The sequence below is a fragment of the Peromyscus leucopus genome, chromosome 20 (genome assembly GCF_004664715.2).
Source record: "Peromyscus leucopus breed LL Stock chromosome 20, UCI_PerLeu_2.1, whole genome shotgun sequence".
Taxonomy (NCBI): domain Eukaryota; kingdom Metazoa; phylum Chordata; class Mammalia; order Rodentia; family Cricetidae; genus Peromyscus; species Peromyscus leucopus.
Window position 1 is genome coordinate 31,905,662 of NC_051080.1, and position 19,465 is coordinate 31,925,126.

Sequence of the window (19,465 nt, forward strand, 5' to 3'; positions counted from 1 at the left end):
AATAACCTGGATCCTGGGGGGTGGGGATCTGCATGGGGACCCCATTTCTACAGCTGATGCCCCCCCCTTCCCCGTGTCGATATCGAGACAGCATGTCGTGGGTATTCGTTCCACCTATGACTTTGGGGTACCAGCTCCTAGGGCGTGGCCTCTTGACTAGCTTAAGACCCCAGGAGCATGCTGCCTGGCCCTATCTTTACCATCCAAGAGTGTGAGAGAGTGACAGATACTCACTACAGTAGCATGAGGAAGTTAAAGAAGTGTCTCTGTACACCTCCCTCGAGCCCTGCAGGGCTTTTTCCAGGTGTGACCTGTCCCTGGGGCCTCTTACCCCTCTCTCAGGGATCACAGGCATTTACTAAAGCTTTAAATTCCTGAATAGTGAGTAACGGCACAGGCTGTGGGCTTTGGGTGCCCATCCAGGGGACACAGAGGATCATAAATTCCTAAATAGTGAGTAACAGCACAGGCCGTGGGCTCTGGGTGCCCACACAGGGGACACAGAGGATCGAAAGCGTCCAGTTGTGTACTGAGCCGGGTGTCAGAACCTGAGCCCCAGAGTTCCGTGGTGGTAGCCGGAGCTCAGGGACCAGTGGAACTGGGGTCGTGCTGAGGGTGAGCCTGGCCAGAGGCTGCAGGGCTCTCTTCAAAGCTGATGCCCGTAGCCTTTGTGTATGACCTCAAGTAGGAGGCATCCTCTCTCAAGCCTAGGAGAAGATGAGCACCCAAGGCTCTAGGAGGCCCTGTGTTTTCAGGAGGACACTGAAGATCCAGCAGGACCTCACATCTACTACGAACATGGTGCAGGACCTGGGGCCAACAGCAGTCACGGGTGGTGGTGGTGGTGGTGGTAACAGCAGCCACGGGGGTGGGGGGTGGGGGTGGTGCTCAGGGTGGTACTACTGGCAGCACTGTCTTGGGAACCTTCTGGTTGAGGCTTGCTGTCTTCCCTGGAGATAGCAGAAGACGAGGCACAGTTTGCAGGACCCTGCCCGGCTTCATCTGCTCAGCAGTTACGGGGCATCTGCTTGGTCCTGAGGGCTGTTCATGGCGCACCACATCCAGCAGTTACCTAGGCTTGGCTGGGTTCTCCTTGTCACTCCTGGACACCCAAAAACCACCCCACAGCATGGAGCCTGCAGGTCCGGCAGACTCAGATAAATAAGAGAAACGGGAAAGTATTTGTGCTCTTAACACAGAGCTGGGAGAACACAGGGTAGAGGATGTCAGAGCTGGCTTGTGCAGAATAGCCCACCAGGGACCATACTTCAGCTGACCCTTAGCTGAGTCTCTCTCTCTCCCTGTGGTTGTTGCCTGCAGGTCAAAGGTGCCCAGGGGCACAGGGACAATAGGGCCTTCGTACCCTACCCTGGAGACTTCTTTGCAATGAATTATTAGAGCTAGGGTGGGGGAAGAAGGCAGAAGGTGCCCCGAGGAGGGCCCCTGGGTGCCAAGACCAAACCTATGACTTGGCATGGGCCTCTAACTCCCTCATAGCTGCCACCAGCTTGACCTCGCTCACCTAGCAGGGCGGAGCCAGGGGAGGAAGGGGAGGGACCAGAGTTGGGCGGGGCAAGGTCTAGGGCAAGTCATCTTGCTGGGGCCTGCCCCGCCGCCCCAAGCCTTGTGTTGCCCCCTGGTGGCCAAAATGGATTGCCAACCTGCCTCTGGAGGTGACGCCGGGCTCTAGGGCAAACACAGGAGCCCTGGAAGAGCCCAAAGTCCCCGAGCGAAGCTTCTGTACCCAGGACTCTTATTCGCTAGTGCTGGCAGAGAGAGGTGTATTGAGCAACCCTGAAGACTCCAAGGTCTGTTAGGGCGACCAGGCCATCCTCCAGTCAGAGTTCTGTGAGACAGACATGCATGACTTAGACGTGAAACTACAGCGAGGTGTGCTCAGATCCCTTTGAGAGGACCCTGGCAATGTGGTCTAGGCTAGGGGAGGAGAGAGAAAAATGGAAGCAGAGTGAACAGCGTGTGGCGAGCAGCCAGCAGAGAGGCTCAAAACGAAGCAAGGTGACCGGAGCAGAGGAGGCCCGGGAGATGGGTGCTCATCCACGCCTTTCCCTGTCTCAAAGGCCTGGCTACCTGTGGCGGGTCTCTTTCCCGGAGGCACGAGACAGGGTGGACAGAGCAATTAGCCGAGGGCCCGTTCTCTGAGCAATGGACTCAGGGAGCACCCGGCAGTCTCTTCCTCCTCAGAGGCTGCCCCTCCCCCAGCCAGAGCGCAGACGGAGACGGTAGGCGTTTCAGGTGGAAGCAATGTGTGGGAAAGGTTCTTCTTCCGGTAGTTTGGAGCCACCCTGATTGGCAGTGAGTTCCTTGCCTCTTGGAGTAGCCAAGAAGACCTCAGGCACCCACTGTGCCATAGCTCCTGGCCTCGGAAGCAAAACCGAAAAAGAAAAGAACTCTGCTCTGGGCAGACCACAGCAGACCCACCCAGCCCAGGATGGGACGGTTGGAGTAATGGTGCCCAGGGGGTCTGGAGCTCCATCAGTCCACCCATCCTTGGGCTCCCTGCAGTCATTTGCACACAGGATTATCAAAGTCCTGGAGGCTATCCAGGAGAGCCAACCTGACCGCAAAACCTTCCTCTACTTCCACAAACCATGGCCAGCACCTTCAGCCTAGTTGATAAATCATTTACGTTCATCGCACTCCTCTCCACGCCCCACTTTTTCTCCTCCCCCTCGGATGTTGTTTGCCTTAAAATTGGTAAAGGGTGGGGGTTATTGGGGCGCATTTAGGGTGATCAAGATTTTTTTTTTTCATTTTTCTTTATTAAGAACTTTTCTAGCCGGGCGTTGGTGGCGCACGCCTTTAATCCCAGCACTCGGGAGGCAGAGCCAGGCGGATCTCTGTGAGTTCGAGGCCAGCCTGGGCTACCAAGTGAGCTCCAGGAAAGGCGCAAAGCTACACAGAGAAACCCTGTCTCGAAAATAAACAAAAAAAAAACAAAAAACAAAAAAAAACCAAACAAAAAAAGAACTTTTCTACTCACTTCACATACCACTCACAGATTCCGCCCTCCTCCCACCCCCAGCCCTCTCTCCCAAGTCACCCCGCATCCCCACATCCCCCAAATCAAGGTCTCCCACGGGGAGTCAGCCGAGCCCAGCACACTGAGCCTAGGCAGGTCCAAGCCCCTTCCCACTGCACCAAGGCTGTGCAGGGCGGGTGATCAAGATTTTTGGCGGACAGGGGATGAGTACTGGGGGACAAGTGTCTGCAGACTGGGACTGAAATGCACCCGGAAGACGGGATCTAATTCTAACCCACAGCGAACGCCCCAGGGGCCTTGCGAAAGCAAGATGCCTGGACAGGATTGCAGGTCACGGGCAGCCTCGCAGAAGCAGCACCTTTAGCGATGCATTGTCCGTTTTCCTTGCAAAGTTCCTCAGCTGCTCCGGGGAAGTTCTGGAAATCTTTGGCTGTGCTCATCTGAGTGACTGGATCGCGGAAGGGAGCACGCTTCGCTGTCGCTCCTGCACTTGCAGCGCCGAGCGCAGCGGCCAGGTGGCGCTGTACTGCTCCGCGCGTCCCGCCGCGCCCCGCCCCGGGAAAAGCGAAAGCGGCTCTGGCGGAGGACGTGGGACACACCACCAAGGGCGCGCGCGGGGGGGTATGACCGGGAGCCTTGCGCGCGACTCCAACCGGCGGCGCTGCTGCCTCCGGCGCGCCTCCCCCTTGGACTGCTGGAAGAGGTGGTGCGCTCCGAGCGGTTCCCGGAGTTCCCAGGCTCCCGGGCAGGCCCGCGGCAGGTACCTGAGCACCGGGTTCCTGGGCACCCGGCGCCCGCTGCCAAGATGCTGGGGCTACTGGTAGCGTCCTTAGCCCTGGCGCTCGCCTTCTTTGCGCTGCTGGACGGCTGGTACCTGGTGCGCGTGCCCTGTGCTGTTCTGCGCGCACGCCTGCTGCAGCCGCGCGTCCGCGACTTGCTGGCCGAGCAGCGGTACGCGGGCCGGGTGCTGCCGTCGGATCTGGACCTGCTGCTGCACATGAACAACGCGCGCTACCTGCGCGAGGCCGATGTGGCTCGCGCCGCGCACCTGACCCGTTGCGGTGTGCTGGGGGCGCTGCGCGACCTGGGCGCGCACACGGTGCTGGCCGCCTCGTGCGCGCGCTATCGCCGCTCGCTGCGCCTGTTTGAGCCGTTCGAGGTGCGCACCCGCTTGCTAGGCTGGGATGACCGCGCCTTCTACCTGGAGGCGCGCTTTGTCAGCCTTCGCGACGGCTTCTTGTGCACCTTACTGCGCTCCCGGCAGCACGTGCTGGGCACCTCGCCGGATCGCGTAGTGCAGCACTTGTGCAAGCGCAGGGTGAGCAGCCCCACCCCGATGCCCCTGCCCTGTGCAACACCCAGCCCCCTCCCGCGAGGAAAACCTCTTTTAAGTCCTGGGACTGGTCTTGCATCGGAGGAACATTTTGGCACTTTTCCTCTGTGTCCCCACTATCTATGAATTAAGACTTTACAGTTAGGCTTAGCCATTTTTGAACCTGCCCCTCACCCCAGGGCTTCTGTTCCCTCCCTCTCTTCTAGAACTGAGATGCTCAGAGCACGTCTCTCTACTAGGAGTTGAGTCTTAGTTCTGTGTGGTCTAGAGTGCTGAGTCACCCTCTCTGGTCTTCGACAGGTGCCTCTTTTTGAGCACGAGATAAAAAGTCTGGTCAGTTAGAAGCAGTTGCTGGGAATTCCAGGGGGCCTGAAACCCTCCTTGGCACAACCTGCCGCTGAGAAGCCTGAGGTTGGATTGACCCCAGGAGACCACAAGCCTCGTGTCTTTCCAAGGTTAGAGAGAGGAGAGCCCTATACCTGCTGGGACCCAAGGCCCTTCCCCAGGGCCCACTCCTCCACGTGTGGTGGCAGAGCCAGCTCCTTTAGCGTGGCAACGGTGACCCTGGAGACAGGCAGGGTAGTGATGGTTGCCAGGGCAGGCTCCTGAAAGGTGCCAGGGCATGCCCCACCCTATTGTGCCCTCTCTGGCCTTAGACAGATGCCTCCTCTAGAGCCTAGGAATGACCTTACATCCATGCTTAGGAGCTATATCTGTAGGGAAACACAGACTCAGAGAGATGGTGGCCAATTCGCCCAGTCTTCACGGTGATTGGTGGTAGGCATGGCTCCCTGGCTTTTTGCCTTTGTTGAGTCATGAACTCCTAGGGGCTGTTGGTACAGTGCATGTGAGGGGACCGGAGGTACAGTCACAGAAAGCAATGGCAGTGTGGAGGAGGTGGAACCCATGCACCCCGGCAACCCAGCTCAGCGGGAGGCCTGGGGTTGGCTGGGACTTTCCCTGGTTACCGGAACTGTGTCTTGAGTTGAATTGGGTCCCAGGGAGAGGCAGATACGGTTCAAGACAGGCTGAGTCTGGGCTTGGGTCCTGTAATCTGAGGGGCTAGCCTGGGGCCATGTGCTAGGAAGGAATAACCCCGACTATAGATGGGTAGCAGGTACCCAGGAAGGACCCAGGCTGTGGGCCAGCACTTCCCACCTGCTGTGTGGTACTCATCATGAGAGGTGATAGCCTCTGCTCAGCCTCTACCCTCACCCCTCAGTCCTCAGAACCCATCTGCAAGGCCTCACAGGAAGCAGCCTTGTCTGGCACTCCTGGAGGAGCGCCTTCCCATTCATTCCCTGCCTCTCATCCTGATTTCCCCCAGGCAGCTGGTAGCTTGTCAGCCAGCCAGCCTCACAGGCTTTTGCCTGGTACTGGAGACAGGCCTCAAAAGCATGGCTCTGCTGATGAGGCCTAGCCGGTATAAATGGGATGGAAAGAGCTAGGAAGGAGAAAATAGGTTAAGAGGGAATTGGGGAGGTACTGGGCAGGTGTCGTAATGGGGCATGGTGCCCACAAGGTCACAGGCTGGAGCATGATATCAGCAGAGGTCCAGAGGCAGGAGGGCAGCCAGCAGCCTGGCTGGTTGTCCCTCCGTGGTGCCTCTTCCTCACCACGCACGACCGCGGGTGGCTCTCCCGAGCCTTAGCTTCCTGTCCCCCTGCAGGTGGAGCCCCCCGAGCTGCCGGAAGACTTGAAGCACTGGATCGCCTACAATGAGACCAGCAGCCAGCTGCTCCGCGCTGAGAGTGGCCTCAGTGACCCCCGGAAGGACCAGTGACTGCCACGTCTGCGCCCTCCCTACCCTGCCTGTCAGCCGGTCCATTCCACAGAATGGGCCACCTGGGCTGCCCTCCTAGCCAGAGTGGCCTCGGACAAGCCTGGCTCCTCTTACCCGCTTGATACTCCTCTGTGCTTACCTCATCGTGGGCAGCTGTTGGAGTGCACGTTGTCCTGGCCCAGCTCTGCCTCCTGGGTCCCCATAGCATGACTGTTCGTGTGCCCAGATGAGCTGGATCCTGCAGCAGCGGAAGGGCCAGCACAGAGCCTAAAGTCAGGGCTGCTTGTGTCCAGGCAGGCCACAGTCGTCTGGGGTGTGGCTGGGGCCTGCAGCTTACTCAGGGACAGTGGGGCCCTCCGGAGGGTCACCTTATCGCAGGGAAGATCGGGCCAGGACCAGCCCAAGGACCCCTCGGAACACGGAAGGGCGAATGGAAGTTGGTCCCTGGCTAAGATTCTGGTGATGCCCGCCACTGAGAGGATGCACCCTGTCTAGCCAGGTCACCAAGGCCAGGAGCCCTGGTGTAGGGGGTCCCATGACCATGCTGAGCACCTGCCCTGTCAGCTCAGGGAGGGGGGACAGCTGCTTGAAACTGGGCAACTGCCTCCTTGCTACCTCTCTGGGAACCATACCTGGAGCCAGAGCCAAGAGCTTCAGTGATGCCCTGACCCTCACCTGCCCCCCCCTTGCCCCCCCCCCCAACCCCATGCTACTATGCTTGCCTTAGTGCTATCAAGGGGAAGCTGCAATCTGTTTTATTTAAAGAAAGCACAAGATTAAAGAGTTTAAAAGGCACGAAGCGGGGTGGGGAGGTTCTCATTTCTGCAGCCCCACCCCCACCCCCCCACCCCCACAGCCCTACCCACTTCCTGGATATGTCTTCTGGAGGCACGTGGGTGGCGTAGGGTACCCAAGCTTGTGGGGGCCTCTGAACATAGGGCAATGCCTGGGGAGTCGTGGGACTGAGGCCAAGGGTGAGCAGGCTAGAGCCCCAGCTGGTCTTCTTACCTTCATCCCCGTCCTTGTCTACCCCCAGCCTGAGAACTGTGCAGTTCTAGCCACATGCACCCAGCCCAGCGTTTTCTGTTTCCTTCCCTAGAGTCCCAGGAAGGCCCCCAGGAAGTCAGGAGGAAAGTAGGGTGCAGATAGCGCTGGGCTCTTCGTGCTCTTTGCGAGCAGGGCGAGTAGGATCCTCGGGACTTAGAGCAGATGTTTTATGGGGGGAGGAGCGGGTTAATTTTAAATACGTACTCGGTGATGGGGGAGGGATGGAGAGGTGCAGCCAGCCAGTAGTGTGCAGCTGACGAGACCTATCCCACACCTCTGCCTCCCCACCTCCCGCCCTGAATCTGTAGGCATGTGGGTGGCTACTCATTGTCTTAACTTCAGGAGCTTTGGAGAGGGGTTTTGCCCTGCCAGGGCTTAGTGGGGTAGAGGGCAGGAGATGGGCAGAGGATAAAGGGCCAAGGGCAATCTAGAGGGGGGGGTCCTTGGGAGGGTGTATGGCTGGATCATAGCAGCCATCTGGAGCGCTGCCAGACGGTCCCACTGAGACTCCAGATAGGAAGCGGTAGGCGCAACGGGGCTTCTATGTCTCTGCCTTCGCGGCTGGAGGGGCCTGGAGGTGGAGTTCCCTGCTTAATGACCTAGGTGGTAGTCGAGCATCCAGATGTGTTCGTAGGTGGGCAGCTTCAAGGTCAACCATGAGGCAAGGGCTTTTGCAGTCCTCTGTTGTCACTGGGGACCCGGTAGCTGAGCCGAGCTTGTGGCTCAGCGAGCGGGTCCCTTAGGTGCTAAGCCACAGCTCTCCTGCCTCCCCATGAAGAACTCAAGACCAGGATTAGGTTTGGCTAGTTTCTCCCATTCCTACCTCCTGCCTCTCTGAAGAGGGCTGAGGCAGTACCCCAGCTTCTCCACTAGGGGGTGACATATGCCCAGTCTCCACAGCGAACCGATCGCCCTGGCCTCTTGCCTCCAGATCCGAAGCTCCGGTGAGGCTCTCTGAAATTAAGCTACCGTGCAGGGGAATTGCCCCACTTGGGGAAGTGCATGTGTGGAGTTGGCCCTAGAAATGGTGTTAGCTGGTGACTTAAGGGGCCAGGTTGGCAGCACAGAATGTTAGGGGGAAGAGGTGTTTCTCACACCTCTCAGGTCCAGAGGGGCCCTGTTGTTGTCCTGGTAATTCTCCCCTGCCCTTGCATTCTGTTTGGACAGCCTGCTACCTTCTTCACAGTACCCAACCCAGCAGTCCTGGTTGCTGATGAGACTCCAGGACCATGCCTCCCGCCCCTGACTTGGGAGAGTCCAGGAAGTGTTCAGGGATGCAGCATTAGTGCCTGGGGTCATTCAGGCTCCACAGCTGCCACACGCCTCACAGGTGGCAGAGCACTGTGGAAGGGACAGCCAGAGGCCACACTGGTGAGGGGAAGCAGCAGCCACAAGGTAAGGGCTCTTGGGTCCTAAGGAACGTGGGCTCCTGGCTGGGGAGGCAGCCCCTGAGTTATACTCCCCTCCATCCTGTGCCCTCAGGAGCAGTCCAGGCCACTGCCCCTGGGAGTGCTCTGGGTCCAGCCTGGCGCTGGGTCTGGAGATAAGTAAACATTGACTGCAGAATTAACCCCCAGCTGTCTGAAGGCGTGGGCAGGCCATTCTAAGAGTGGGGTGGTGGGGGTGGATGTGGTGACAGATTTGTGGAGATGGGCACCCCAAAAAGACTAGGGTAGAGAGGCTGCTGATCTTCTGTCTGCCTCCCTGTGTGCCCTCCTGTATTGTTCCTGGCAGATTTGGACAGACCACAAATTCCTGGAAGCAAATCCCAACTTCAAGCTTCCTTTCTGGGACAGGATGGTGTCCAGGGTGCAGGGGGAGATTATTAGGGGAGGGTTTCCTGGGCTGAGGAACCTGCCCTGGACCGACCGAGATGGGCTAGTGTGCAGAGTGACCCAGGAGACCTTTCTCCCTCTAAGTTTATGGCTCTTCATCTGAGACATGGAAACAACAACAACAACAACAAAACCCTTGCATGAGAATGAGTCAGGGAAAGCCTTGCATGAGAAGGAGGGTCGGCCTGGAACATGCCAGAACATAGCCTGTCTTCCCTGCAGGCTTATCTTTGGGTTCCCAGTGCCCAGCAAGGACAGAAACCCCCTCACCCTTGGCTTATTTTATTTTGCACAATTTGGGGGGGGGGGACAGAGTGAGCGGCCTGAGGCCCAGCGAGCTCTGCTCACAGAGCCGTGCAGGCAGAGGTGACTGCAGGAGGCACCAGGCCCTGCCAGGAGAGTAGCTAGAGGAGGACCGAGGTTCCCCGTGTCACTAGAGGCCGGTCACCAAGCCTGGGAAGCCTTGGTTGCAGAGATCACGGAAGCAGCAGAAGACGGGATGGGCCACCCCGATGCCGTCGGGGTCGGTGGCCACGCAGGAGCTGGAGCAGGAGCGCGTCACCATAGGGCTGTGGTTGAAGGGGAACTCTGAAAGATGGGCAGACGTCAGAGCCGGAAGTCGCTATAGCGCCTGTCTCGCTCTGCAAACCCTCCCGGTATCATTCTGCCTTCTTCGACTCCTCCCGTAACCCGCATCCCCAGATCCGCCCAAACCCCAGCTGTGGCACATCTGTTCATATTAGCAGCAGCCTCTGTGGGGCATGCGCACTCCCAGGTCCCCAGTGGCGGCTCTAGCCCAAGTCACAGCAGCAAACCCTGACAGAGCCAGGGTTTAAGCCGACGGTTAACCTCTACCTATCTCCACTCCCCTTTTTCCTATGCTACTATCTCAGGGCAGGTGCTTAAGGGGCCGTGCCTCTATATGCACGCACACACACATGCACACATCATCCTGCCCCTCTGCCTCCTAGGCTGAGCAGGACAATAGTAGATGAAAAGAAGCATGGGAGAAAGGTAAACCTGACCCCAGGTGGACCATCCCCCCCCCCCCCCCCCCCCGCCCCAACCCTTGACTGAGCCCAGCCTTACCGGCTTCCACTGTCTCCAGTATGGTCTTACAGGCTGTGTCTTCCAGCTTGCACTGAGCAATATTCTTGCATGAGTTGATGGCCGTGGGCTGCTCACAGGTATAGCACCTGAAGGCCTCACCTGTCAAGGGTCGGGGGCGGGCACAGTCTCACCACCTAGCTCCAGGGGCCCGTATTGGAGCCAGGTAGATGTGAGTGAAAGTGGCCTCCCGAGATTCTTCAGGACCCAGATGGCTGACTGACCGACACCGTGTCCACCATCCACATCTGTCTCCCTCCCTAGAGAACAGGCCATGGCCATGACTCCTATCCCAGGGAAAAGTTGAGATCTAAGACCCAGGAGGCTCACCCGGGGTCCAGAGGGTGCCTTGGTCACAAAGCCTCCCAGCACCTCTCATTAGGAGATGGGGTAAACTGAGGCCCACAGCAGAGTCCCCCTGCTAATCTCACTCCCAGCCACTCACCATAGCCCATGCTCCAGGCTGCTAAGAGCAGCAGCCACATGGCCCAGCGAAAGGCCATTCTTCAGTACTCAGGAGCTGGGAGCCCTGGCCGGGCTCATATTTGAGGATTTATACTCAGCCTCCAGCTTCAGCTCCTGGGTGTTGTCAGAACCAGTGTGACTCAGTAGGGCGGCACAGGGCTGGGGATGTGGGTGGTGGATGGGAGCCATCATCATCTACCACCCCGGGGTGGGGCCCCTCTATGGACTTCTTGGGAGCCCCTTGTCTGGGAGCCCCGGGTCCTACATCTGCTGGCACACACCTCCAGTACTAGACACCCTGCCCTGCTGCTGTTCTGGGACAACTCCAAGTGAGGAAGCCTTTTAGAGCTTGGCTCAGCTGGCCCTCTGATGAACCTCTTGCCTCAGCTATGCCTGAGTGAATCCAGTAGGCCATATAGCCCCAGTTCTGAGGCTTAGATACAAGGCTGCTTTAGAGATGCCTCGCAGGAACTGTATCCCCCTCTGCCTAGGCAGTGCCCAAGACTGTGTCCCCACAAAGTAGAGGCTGAGCCAATGTGGAGAGGGGGGAGTGACTGGTGAGGTGTAGGTGCTAGGAGGGTGGAGATGGATATGGGGCATTAGATTGACCACCACCACCAGACCCCTGACCATTAGTGAATGGCTTTTAGACCAAGCTTGAGCTTCTTGGCTTTAGTTCTGGAAACAGGACTCCACCTACCCCCTAGCCTCCTGGCCTGACAGTCTCTCCTGACTTCCTATGACTTTTCCTGTGCTGGGCCTTTCACATGATGGGCACACTGGCTGTTTTCCCATGTCATAAGGACCATCTGGGCCTTCATCCTCCACAGCCCAATCCAGTTGAGGGCTCTATGCTTTTTCTCTGTTCTCCAAGGTTCTAATGTGTGGATATGTATGTGGATGTGTGTGGGAAGGAAGGCAGATGAAGAAAGGGAAAAGGGGGAAAAGACAGGTGGATGGATGGATGGATGGATGGATGGATGGATGGATGATGGGGGATAAATGGACAAGTAGATGGATAGATGCACAATGAATGAATGATTAATTTCATAGATAGATGATGGATGGGTGAATGGATGGATGGATGGATGGGATGGGATGGTGGATGGATGGTTGGGTGGGTGGGTGGATGGATAGATGGATGGATGGATGGATGGATGAATGTATGGATGGATAATACTTGGCTAAAAATAAGTGATGATAGATGGATGACTGCAGAGGTAGGGTGGCAGCCCGCATGTGTGTGTCTCTGTCAGGGGTTGGTGACCGGGCCACCTGTTCAGGCTGTCAGAGCAGAATTATAGCCTGACCTTTTGATAGGATGGGAACCGAGAAGGAGCTCTGGGCCAGGCATGAGTTTTTCTTTTGGCTTTTCAGGTCTTTCTATGTGTGGCCTTGGGATGGTCCCCTTGTCCTTCCAGACCTTGGTTTCCTGTTTATGGGTTGCTAGGGCAGAAGCGACCTGGCTCTGTAGGGTGAGGCCATTGTACAAGGTTGACATGAAAGTAAAGAGAAGGTGTGGCTTGCAGAGGGAGGGACTGCAGTTCCTACAAGTTAAATAGTGGGGCCACTCATCCCTGGGGCTCTGTCCACAGACCACACCTAGAGGTTGGGAGAGGAGCCAGGGAATGTCTGCTTCTGAAGCCTGGGAGACTGAGCCTAGATCTGGCCTGCTGGGTGACCCAGGCCTGCTCATCAGGCACCCACTCTGGCCTCCCCTTCTTCCGTCTGTAAACTGGGCAGATGAGCATGCTCAGCAAAAGTGGGTCCTTATGGTCCTGTAAGGCCCTTTGAACCACAGTGCAGGTGAACTTGGAGCCCAGGGCTGGGGAGAGAATGTTGATGCGCAGTGCAGGCTTTTGTACTACGGACAGGCCATGCTGACGTGAGGTTGACCCAAGGTCACCCGAAGGGCCTGCTTGTCCTGGCTTTGGGAAGGAGGGATGACCTCACCGGTTAGTGATGGCAGGGGAGGTGCTGGGTGGAGCAGCAGCCAGGAGGGGGCACACAGCATCCTCGTGGGGGGACCATGCCACTCCTCTAGCTGTCCTCCCCGCAACTGGTAAGATTGGGGAGGTAGCATCGTGTCTGGGCAGACACTGCTGGGCAGGGCATCATTTATGCCCTTGTTTGCCAGCTTCTTTGTGCCAGTCCACACCCTTGCCATTGGTCCCAGGTCTAGAACCTGGAGACCAGGTTTGAGCCCAGCACAAGACAGTGTGTGACTTGGAGGGCTAGTTCGCCTTTCGGAGCCTGGGACAGAACTTCTCCACGGACCTGAGTGCTGCAGACGCTGTGGCGTGGCCGTGGGCCAGTCATTCCTCCTCTCTGAGCCAGTCTAATCTTTAAATTGGAGTGATGACCGTCCTAGCCCTTGGGGTTGCTAGAATGCTGAAACGAGGGAATGTCTGTGAAACCTGCCCATGCCAAGCTAGACTGCCTGCAGAAACCAACAGGGGCTCTGACAAGATCCCCCCAAGTTATCTCTCTTGCACCTGCCCTAACAAAGACCCCTAGGTTCCTCTCCTGGTCTGTCCAGGCACCTGAGGCAATCCCCACCTTTTATGCAAGCTGGAGCCATGGCCTCTTCCTGTTCCCTCCCATCCAGCTGGCTGCCGTCCAGCCCTAGCCGTCTACCAGATCACCCTGTCTGTTTCTGGGAGTCTGGTTCCTCCTCCTTGGCCATATCCTCCTACCTTCCACTGAAAGGCGCTGGCTAAGATGCAAATCACTCCACTTACTACTCTTCTTAGAAACTTCCCCTGGGTTTCTACTGCCTTCGGGACAGAATGTTCCACCCTTGGTACTTGATGCTCGCCCTTCCTGCCTCCTGCTGGAATATCGGCGTTGCACGTGGAGGAACATTCTTTCCAGTGTTCGGAGTCCCTTCCTACTCCCAACCCAGACCTGGCCATGCTGACTGTTGAGAGCATTTGCTGGAGGAGGGAAGGAAGGATGGACAGGGGGTGACTGGATAGATGGATAATAGAATAGATAGATGATATGAGAGGATAGATGGATGAGTGGAAGATGAAGAAAATGGTAGGTAGATGGATGGAATGGTGGGTGGGTGGGTAAATGAATGGATGGTTGAAAAGACAGAGGGTGGATGGGTAAATGGATGGGGGGATGGTGGACAGGTGGTAGGTAAGATGGATGGGATGGGCAAGTAGATGAATAGACTAAAGGATGGGTAGCCGCCCCGCACAGTGGTACTTGGAAAGTGGAGGCAGGTGGGTCAGAGTTCAAGGTCATCTTCAGCTACAAAGTGAGTTTGAAATCATCCTGGTTTGCATGAAGCCCTGTCTCAAAAGATGGATGGAGAGATGAAATGATGGATAGTTGGAAGGATGGAGAATGGATGGGTGTGTGGATTAGAGGATGATGGATAGGTGATAGAGATGGATGGAAGGATGTGTTGTGATTAAATGTATGGATGGGTGGATAGACAACATGATATATGAATGGATGGGGTAAAGGATGGATAAATAGATGGGATGATGGGCAAGTGAGAAAATGTAAGATGGATGGAAATCAATGAATAATAGAACAGATGAATGGGAGAATGGATGAATGGATGGATGGGGTGGTAGACAGAGGGATAAAGGGTAGATGGATGAGTGGTGGGGTTTGTGGGCAATTGAAGTTAGAGGTTTGTTGTTTCTTCCAAAGAAATCTAGGATAGCGTTGTCTATAGCCCAGCCTGAACCTCGGACTGGCCTCTCTCCAAGGTACAAATGGCCTTTCTCATAGCTTTTGCAGAGGACAGTTGTCACAGGCCTGGAAACCCTGGGATTGAAGGGCTCACCTCCTTTCAGTCCTGCCCCTGCTGCCTGAAAGAAATCTGTCTCTGGTCATGTCGCTTGGGAACTTAATCTGGTTCTGTGTTCAGGGCAAGAGCAAGGCCGGGATGTAGAGAGGTGGTCTGTTTACTTCTGATTTCAAGGTCAGAGATGTGTGTTGGTGTGTGTGTGTGTGTGTGTGTGTGTGTGTGTGTGTGTGTGTGTGTGTGTGTGTGTGTGTGCTGGAGCTTCCAGGCCCCAGGAAAGGGTTACAAGTTGCCCTATCAACCAGCCCTGGGTTGGAGTGGACCACTGAATGCCCAAATCACTTTTCCCTTCTCTGCCTGGAGATGAATCTTCTTCCAGCTGAAGTCAGAGGCCATCAGGCCAAACTCTGCCATATCTGCCTCCTGCTGCCTGATAAATTTCCTGGATTGCCACATTGGCCAGGCCCTTCGTCGGGATGGGGGCCTGCTGAAGCACCTCACTTCTGACCAGTGAACTAGAGAAGGGACCAGCTGACAGACTCGGGGTTAGCTAGTCCAAAGACAGGGACAAGTCTCTGGAAGAGAGGCTCACAGCCAGTGAGGCTGAGGTCAAAGAATGTTCTGGATTCCACATAACTGATACCTGGGGGGGGGGGCACAAACTGAAACCCCTCCAGGGCAATACACTGGGTCCTGATCCTGGTCACAGACAAAAATGATGTTAGTTTTAGACAGCTTCCTGATCCCTGGCTATAAACTGGGACTTACGCTGGTCATAGACTGAGCCCTGCTCTCTCTCTGGTCATAGCCAGCCCAGATCTCTCATCACAGATGAGCCTTGTCCTCAGTCTCTGTGGTGGTCTGTGGAGTGCCTGTAAATTTGCAAAGGCTCGTGTTAGACAAGAAAAGTCAGGCAAGAAAGTGTGATGGGATGACAGGACCATGCCCTCCTGTTGACAAAGTTAGAACTCAGAATCACACACCCAGATGTGGGTATCCAAGCTAGCCAAAGAACCGTAGGTTTTCGTTATCCACATTCGAGAAGTCTACCCCCTACCCCCGTTCTCCCTCCAGAGGCCTCCGGATAGAGAGCCATAATGCTTGGGATTGGCTTTACCCCAAGACTTGCGGAGGGTCTCACTAGGCTGTTGGAGCCCTGACCCCAGGAGCCGGCCCAGAAGTGAAAAGCTCCACAGGAGACAAGGATGGGGACCCCTGGGTCCCAGGGACAGGGAGCCCCCCAGATCATCAGTATCCTCTTCTCCGCATATGAAGTGTCCTCAATGGCACTTGGTCATGGGACCCTAGTCTGGAACCAGAGGTTATGACCAAGAGGAAGAGCCCTGGATCCAGGGTCAAGGATTGGGGTAATGATGGAAGCAAGATAATGCCACTCCATCTCAGCCTAGCTGAAGATGCCACCCGCTGAATGAGGGGCTGATTCCTCCAGAGGCCCAGAGCAGGGAAGGTAAGTGAGGCATGCTAGTGAGGGGCAACGGAGCCATCTGCATGTCAGGGAGGAGAGAGGTGGATTCCAGCAGGAGAGGAGGCGTCTTGGCGGTGAGGTTCCTTAGCCCAGCCTCTGCCCACCTATCAAGCTCCCCACAGGCCCGACAACCTAGAAGAAAGCAATCACCTGGTCTGCATGGGTGTCCTCGACTTAGTGACTGACTGTCCTTGCTTATGATTTTAAACTTTAGGAGACAGGAGAGAATAACTGGGATAGAGATGGAGACAGAGATGTAGCAAGGAGGCCCCTCTCCCTGCCCACAAGGCAGGTCGGTACCCAGAAAGGAGACTCAAGAGGCTGATGCAAGTGACCATTGTACTTCTTCAAGGCGTCAGGGAACTGGGCTGTCGGGGATAAGGGGGCAGAGCAAGATGGCCATGGCTTTACAGCAGGCATTCCAAGAGAAAGATCAGGACCAGGGCAAGGACCAGGCCACCAGGACTGCCCAGGGTGGGGGCCCCATCCACGTTGCATAAATCAGAATTGCAGCAGGACACTGGCCGGGTTAGCCCAATGCCATCCACGTCTGAGGGCTCACACTTGCTGGCGCAGGACTTGGTCACCGTGGAGTCCCCCAAGAAAGGGAACACTGTAGGATGGAAAAAGTGTCAACCAGAAGGGTCATGCCCCAAGCCCAGGGGCCACCCGCTCCGGGGTCACCTACCCCACTGGCCTACATTCCTCTTTCACCAGGACCACTGAGTGACTATGACATACAAAGAACACTGATGGCATCTTACATTGGTCTGTAGGGTGATTTGCATGTAATACAGAATGTAAAAACCCAAACTGTAAGAGAGCCAGCCCTTCCCAGGGGCTTCTGCAAGTACATCCCATCACGAGGGGAGAAGGGGAGGGAGGCCTGGTGGCTGGGACAGAAAGTCTTTTAGTGGAAATGGTGGAATGGTGGTACGGGCTGTGTGGAAGCCCAGCTGGCCGAGATCACCGGTCTGGAGGGGCTATGACACCGGACGGACCCCAGTTCTGTCCCACCCAGAACCTACTGACCAATCTCCCGGGAGTAGAGCGTGGTCTTGCACATGGTTTCATTGATTCGGCAGGTGGTGATGGCGACACAGTTGGACACGCTCACAGGATCCTGACAGGTATAGCACTGCAAGGCCAGGCCTGGGAGAGAGACCATGAGAGGACAATGAGCAGGCCTTGCTCTTCCAAAAGCCCAGCAAACGTCTGCGGGTAATGCCCAGCTCTGTCATGGCGTCTTAGTATAAGGAGACAAGGACACGAACCAGGGGCCTAGCTGCCCACTGACCAAGCTCAGGGATGACACCATGACCATTGAACTAGGGTCTTACAGAATGTGCCCCCTGGAACAACGGGCTCAGCCCGGGGCCGGGATGAGGACAGCTGGTTTGGAATGATCATCAACACACACACACACACACACACACACACACACACACACACACACACACCACACACCGAGACCACAGCCACAGGCCAGTTTCAAGCAGACATTGTGAAGGCAGGTACTTTTCCACTTCCTCATCCCCAACTGTCCTTCTGCTGAAGCGCTGCCTGTCCAGGGGTCAGGCCAGCAGGTTCTTGGAGCACTGGGGTGGAAGCCGCATCTAGGCGCTCACAGGTGCCAGCTTGGCACAGGTGTCCTCCCTGAGGGCAGGGGTGCAGGTGTAGAGCCCAGCTGAAAGGTACTGTGCTTCGTCTCGGCAGCATCCCGGCCCCAATCCCAGGAGCCCCCCCCCCCCCCCCGACATGCTTGACTTGTCTCCACCTGGTCCAAGCAATCCAGAGTCACAGGGAAGTCACCTCCCCTCTCCCCCAGTAACCTGGCAGGGCTTCAGTCTCTGGCCAACTCAGAATCTCTACAAATGTATGGACCTATCTGGCTTAGGTCCACACCACAGAGAGCCCAACTGGTTGAGTGCCGGTATCATGTAGGCATCGCGTGTTCTCTTAAACCCCGAGTCCAGTGGTCCCCCCATTTCTGGACGTTTCTGGGTCGCCTTTCCCCTTCCACATCCCCATGGTACCCAGAGTCCTAGGCAATTTGCTCCAGTGTCACAGTTCTCCCCCTCCCCCAGCTCAAAGGCTTTCCCTAGAAAACACGCTAATAGCTAGTAGCTCCCAGCTGGCACCTAGGACTTCGTTACTGCCTTCTGCCCATCTGGCCGGCCCCAGCTCTGCCCACATCCCCTCTGAACCTCCCTGCAAGGTACCGTCTCTGAGGACAGTCCTGGGAAGCACGAACCTGCCGCCCCCCCATACTCCCCCATGCTCACCAAGCTCCCCACAGGTGGCCAATACCAGTGCCAACAGCACCATCCAGGTCCCCTGCATAGTCCCAGCGCTCACTCTGGCCTGCCAGGTGGGGATGCTGGAATGCCTACAGTGGTGTGGTGGTCTGACCGGTTGGCGAAGCAGATTAGAAGGGGGATCAGATTTCTGGAGGGCCTGCTCCGCCTCCTTACCAATACCCCATTCTCCAGGGCACTCCTCAGGCTCCTTCCTGACCGTACCCAGCCCCCCTCAGCCTGTTCTTTCAGCTCCACCACTCAAAGCTGCCTCCTTGGTCCTGGGTCTGCTTTCCTCCCCTCACGGGGGGCCCTTCCACACCACCCCTGCAAACTCCTAGCCAAGGGAGTCTTCCAGATTCCTCCCTCTGGGACAGGTCAGGAGTCTCCAGGCTTCACAGAATAGGGCGGTGGGGGGTTGGGTTCTCCTGCCCACTCCCAGCTTTCTTAAAGACCTTCGCCTTGTGGCCAGCTACTGTCCGCAGAGCAGAGCAATGGCCTGTCAGCTCTGGGCCAGAATCTTTCCAAGGTGACCTTGTCCCTCCCAGCTCCTCTGAAGTCGTCAGTGGGAAGGTGGGGTGTGCTGAATTGCCACTGACAACCAGTCCAGAGTTTGCTCAAAGGCCTAAGGAACAAAGACAGACCTTGCTTGATCCACAGGAAGGTTTCTGAAGGAAGGGCGAGATGGGGAGGGCCCAGGGTTGCTTTAGGGACCACTACCCCATGTTTCCTGGAGGGCCCTCCACTCTGGGCTTGTCTGTACACCTTGATCTCAAATGGCCCATGGGCTGGTCTTGGGCAGGACTCCTCTAGGCCCATTTCCCTCCCTCTACCTCTCTCCCCTAAAGGTCAAGGGGTTGGAGCAGTGGTTCTCAACCTGTGGCTAGCGACCCTTATCTCCAAAAAAAATGTACTTTACGATTCATAATAATAGCAAAATTACAGTTATGAAGTAGCAATGGAAGTAATTTTATGGTCGGACTCACCACAACATGAAGAACTGTATTAAAGGGTCAGGGCATTAAGAAGGTTGAGAACCACTGGGTTGGAGGGAAGGAAGTTCTCTCTCTCTCTCTCTCTCTCTCTCTCTCTCTCTCTCTCTCTCTCTCTCTTCTCTCTCTCTCTCTCTCTGTCTCTGTCTCTGTCTCTGTCTTCTCTCTCTCTCTCTCTCTCTCTCTCTCTCTCTCTCTCTCTCTCTCTCTCGTGTCTGTCTGTCTGTCTGTGTGGTGTCCTTGCCCCAGACAGGAGGCTGTGACAGGGATCCCCATGACCTGGTAGCACCCGCTGCTCCCTGATTCCCCGTAGGCATCTCCCTAGAGTACCCTGTCTCAATTGAGAAGTG

General features: G+C 56.4%; 3 protein-coding genes across 4 annotated transcripts; 1 reads left to right on the top strand and 2 right to left on the bottom strand.

Annotated features, from left to right (window-relative positions):
* Nucleotides 1–3,527: 3,527 nt before the first annotated feature.
* Them6 (thioesterase superfamily member 6) lies at nt 3,528–6,912 on the top strand. Of its 2 annotated transcripts, none has more exons than XM_028886034.2 (2): nt 3,528–4,160; nt 6,004–6,912. In XM_028886034.2, the coding sequence occupies exons 1-2, from the start codon at nt 3,807–3,809 to the stop codon at nt 6,115–6,117; spliced, it is 468 nt and encodes a 155-aa protein (XP_028741867.1). In that variant the 5' UTR covers nt 3,528–3,806; the 3' UTR covers nt 6,118–6,912. The 2 variants fall into 2 exon arrangements, with proteins under 2 accessions (XP_028741867.1, XP_028741866.1); XM_028886033.2 differs by having other exon boundaries at nt 3,545–4,319.
* A 2,353-nt stretch (nt 6,913–9,265) lies between these two features.
* Slurp1 (secreted LY6/PLAUR domain containing 1) lies at nt 9,266–10,678 on the bottom strand. Its single transcript, XM_028885988.2, has 3 exons — nt 10,552–10,678; nt 10,089–10,208; nt 9,266–9,587 (listed from the first exon to the last, which is right to left on the bottom strand). The coding sequence occupies exons 1-3, from the start codon at nt 10,607–10,609 to the stop codon at nt 9,433–9,435; spliced, it is 333 nt and encodes a 110-aa protein (XP_028741821.1). The 5' UTR covers nt 10,610–10,678; the 3' UTR covers nt 9,266–9,432.
* Nucleotides 10,679–16,151: 5,473 nt separating this feature from the next.
* Lypd2 (LY6/PLAUR domain containing 2) lies at nt 16,152–18,204 on the bottom strand. The gene is made up of 3 exons (XM_028885984.2): nt 18,112–18,204; nt 16,859–16,978; nt 16,152–16,439 (listed from the first exon to the last, which is right to left on the bottom strand). Exons 1-3 carry the CDS (start codon nt 18,167–18,169, stop codon nt 16,234–16,236), a joined length of 384 nt encoding a protein of 127 aa, XP_028741817.1. The 5' UTR covers nt 18,170–18,204; the 3' UTR covers nt 16,152–16,233.
* Nucleotides 18,205–19,465: the final 1,261 nt, after the last annotated feature.

What these genes read in the sequence shown, in the direction of transcription:
- Them6 (XM_028886033.2), top strand. Translation starts at nt 3,807, where the DNA reads ATGCTGGGGCTACTGGTAGCGTCCTTAGCCCTGGCGCTCGCCTTCTTT. An exon ending in AGCACTTGTGCAAGCGCAGG is followed by an intron (nt 4,320 to 6,003) that starts GTGAGCAGCCCC and finishes GTCCCCCTGCAG; the next exon opens with GTGGAGCCCCCCGAGCTGCC.
- Lypd2 (XM_028885984.2), bottom strand. Translation starts at nt 18,169, where the DNA reads ATGCAGGGGACCTGGATGGTGCTGTTGGCACTGGTATTGGCCACCTGT. An exon ending in GGCCACCTGTGGGGAGCTTG is followed by an intron (nt 16,979 to 18,111) that starts GTGAGCATGGGG and finishes TCTCTCTCCCAG; the next exon opens with GCCTGGCCTTGCAGTGCTAT. An exon ending in GCTCTACTCCCGGGAGATTG is followed by an intron (nt 16,440 to 16,858) that starts GTCAGTAGGTTC and finishes TCCATCCTACAG; the next exon opens with TGTTCCCTTTCTTGGGGGAC.
- Slurp1 (XM_028885988.2), bottom strand. Translation starts at nt 10,609, where the DNA reads ATGGCCTTTCGCTGGGCCATGTGGCTGCTGCTCTTAGCAGCCTGGAGC. An exon ending in AGCCTGGAGCATGGGCTATG is followed by an intron (nt 10,209 to 10,551) that starts GTGAGTGGCTGG and finishes GACCCTTGACAG; the next exon opens with GTGAGGCCTTCAGGTGCTAT. An exon ending in ACTGGAGACAGTGGAAGCCG is followed by an intron (nt 9,588 to 10,088) that starts GTAAGGCTGGGC and finishes CCCATCTTTCAG; the next exon opens with AGTTCCCCTTCAACCACAGC.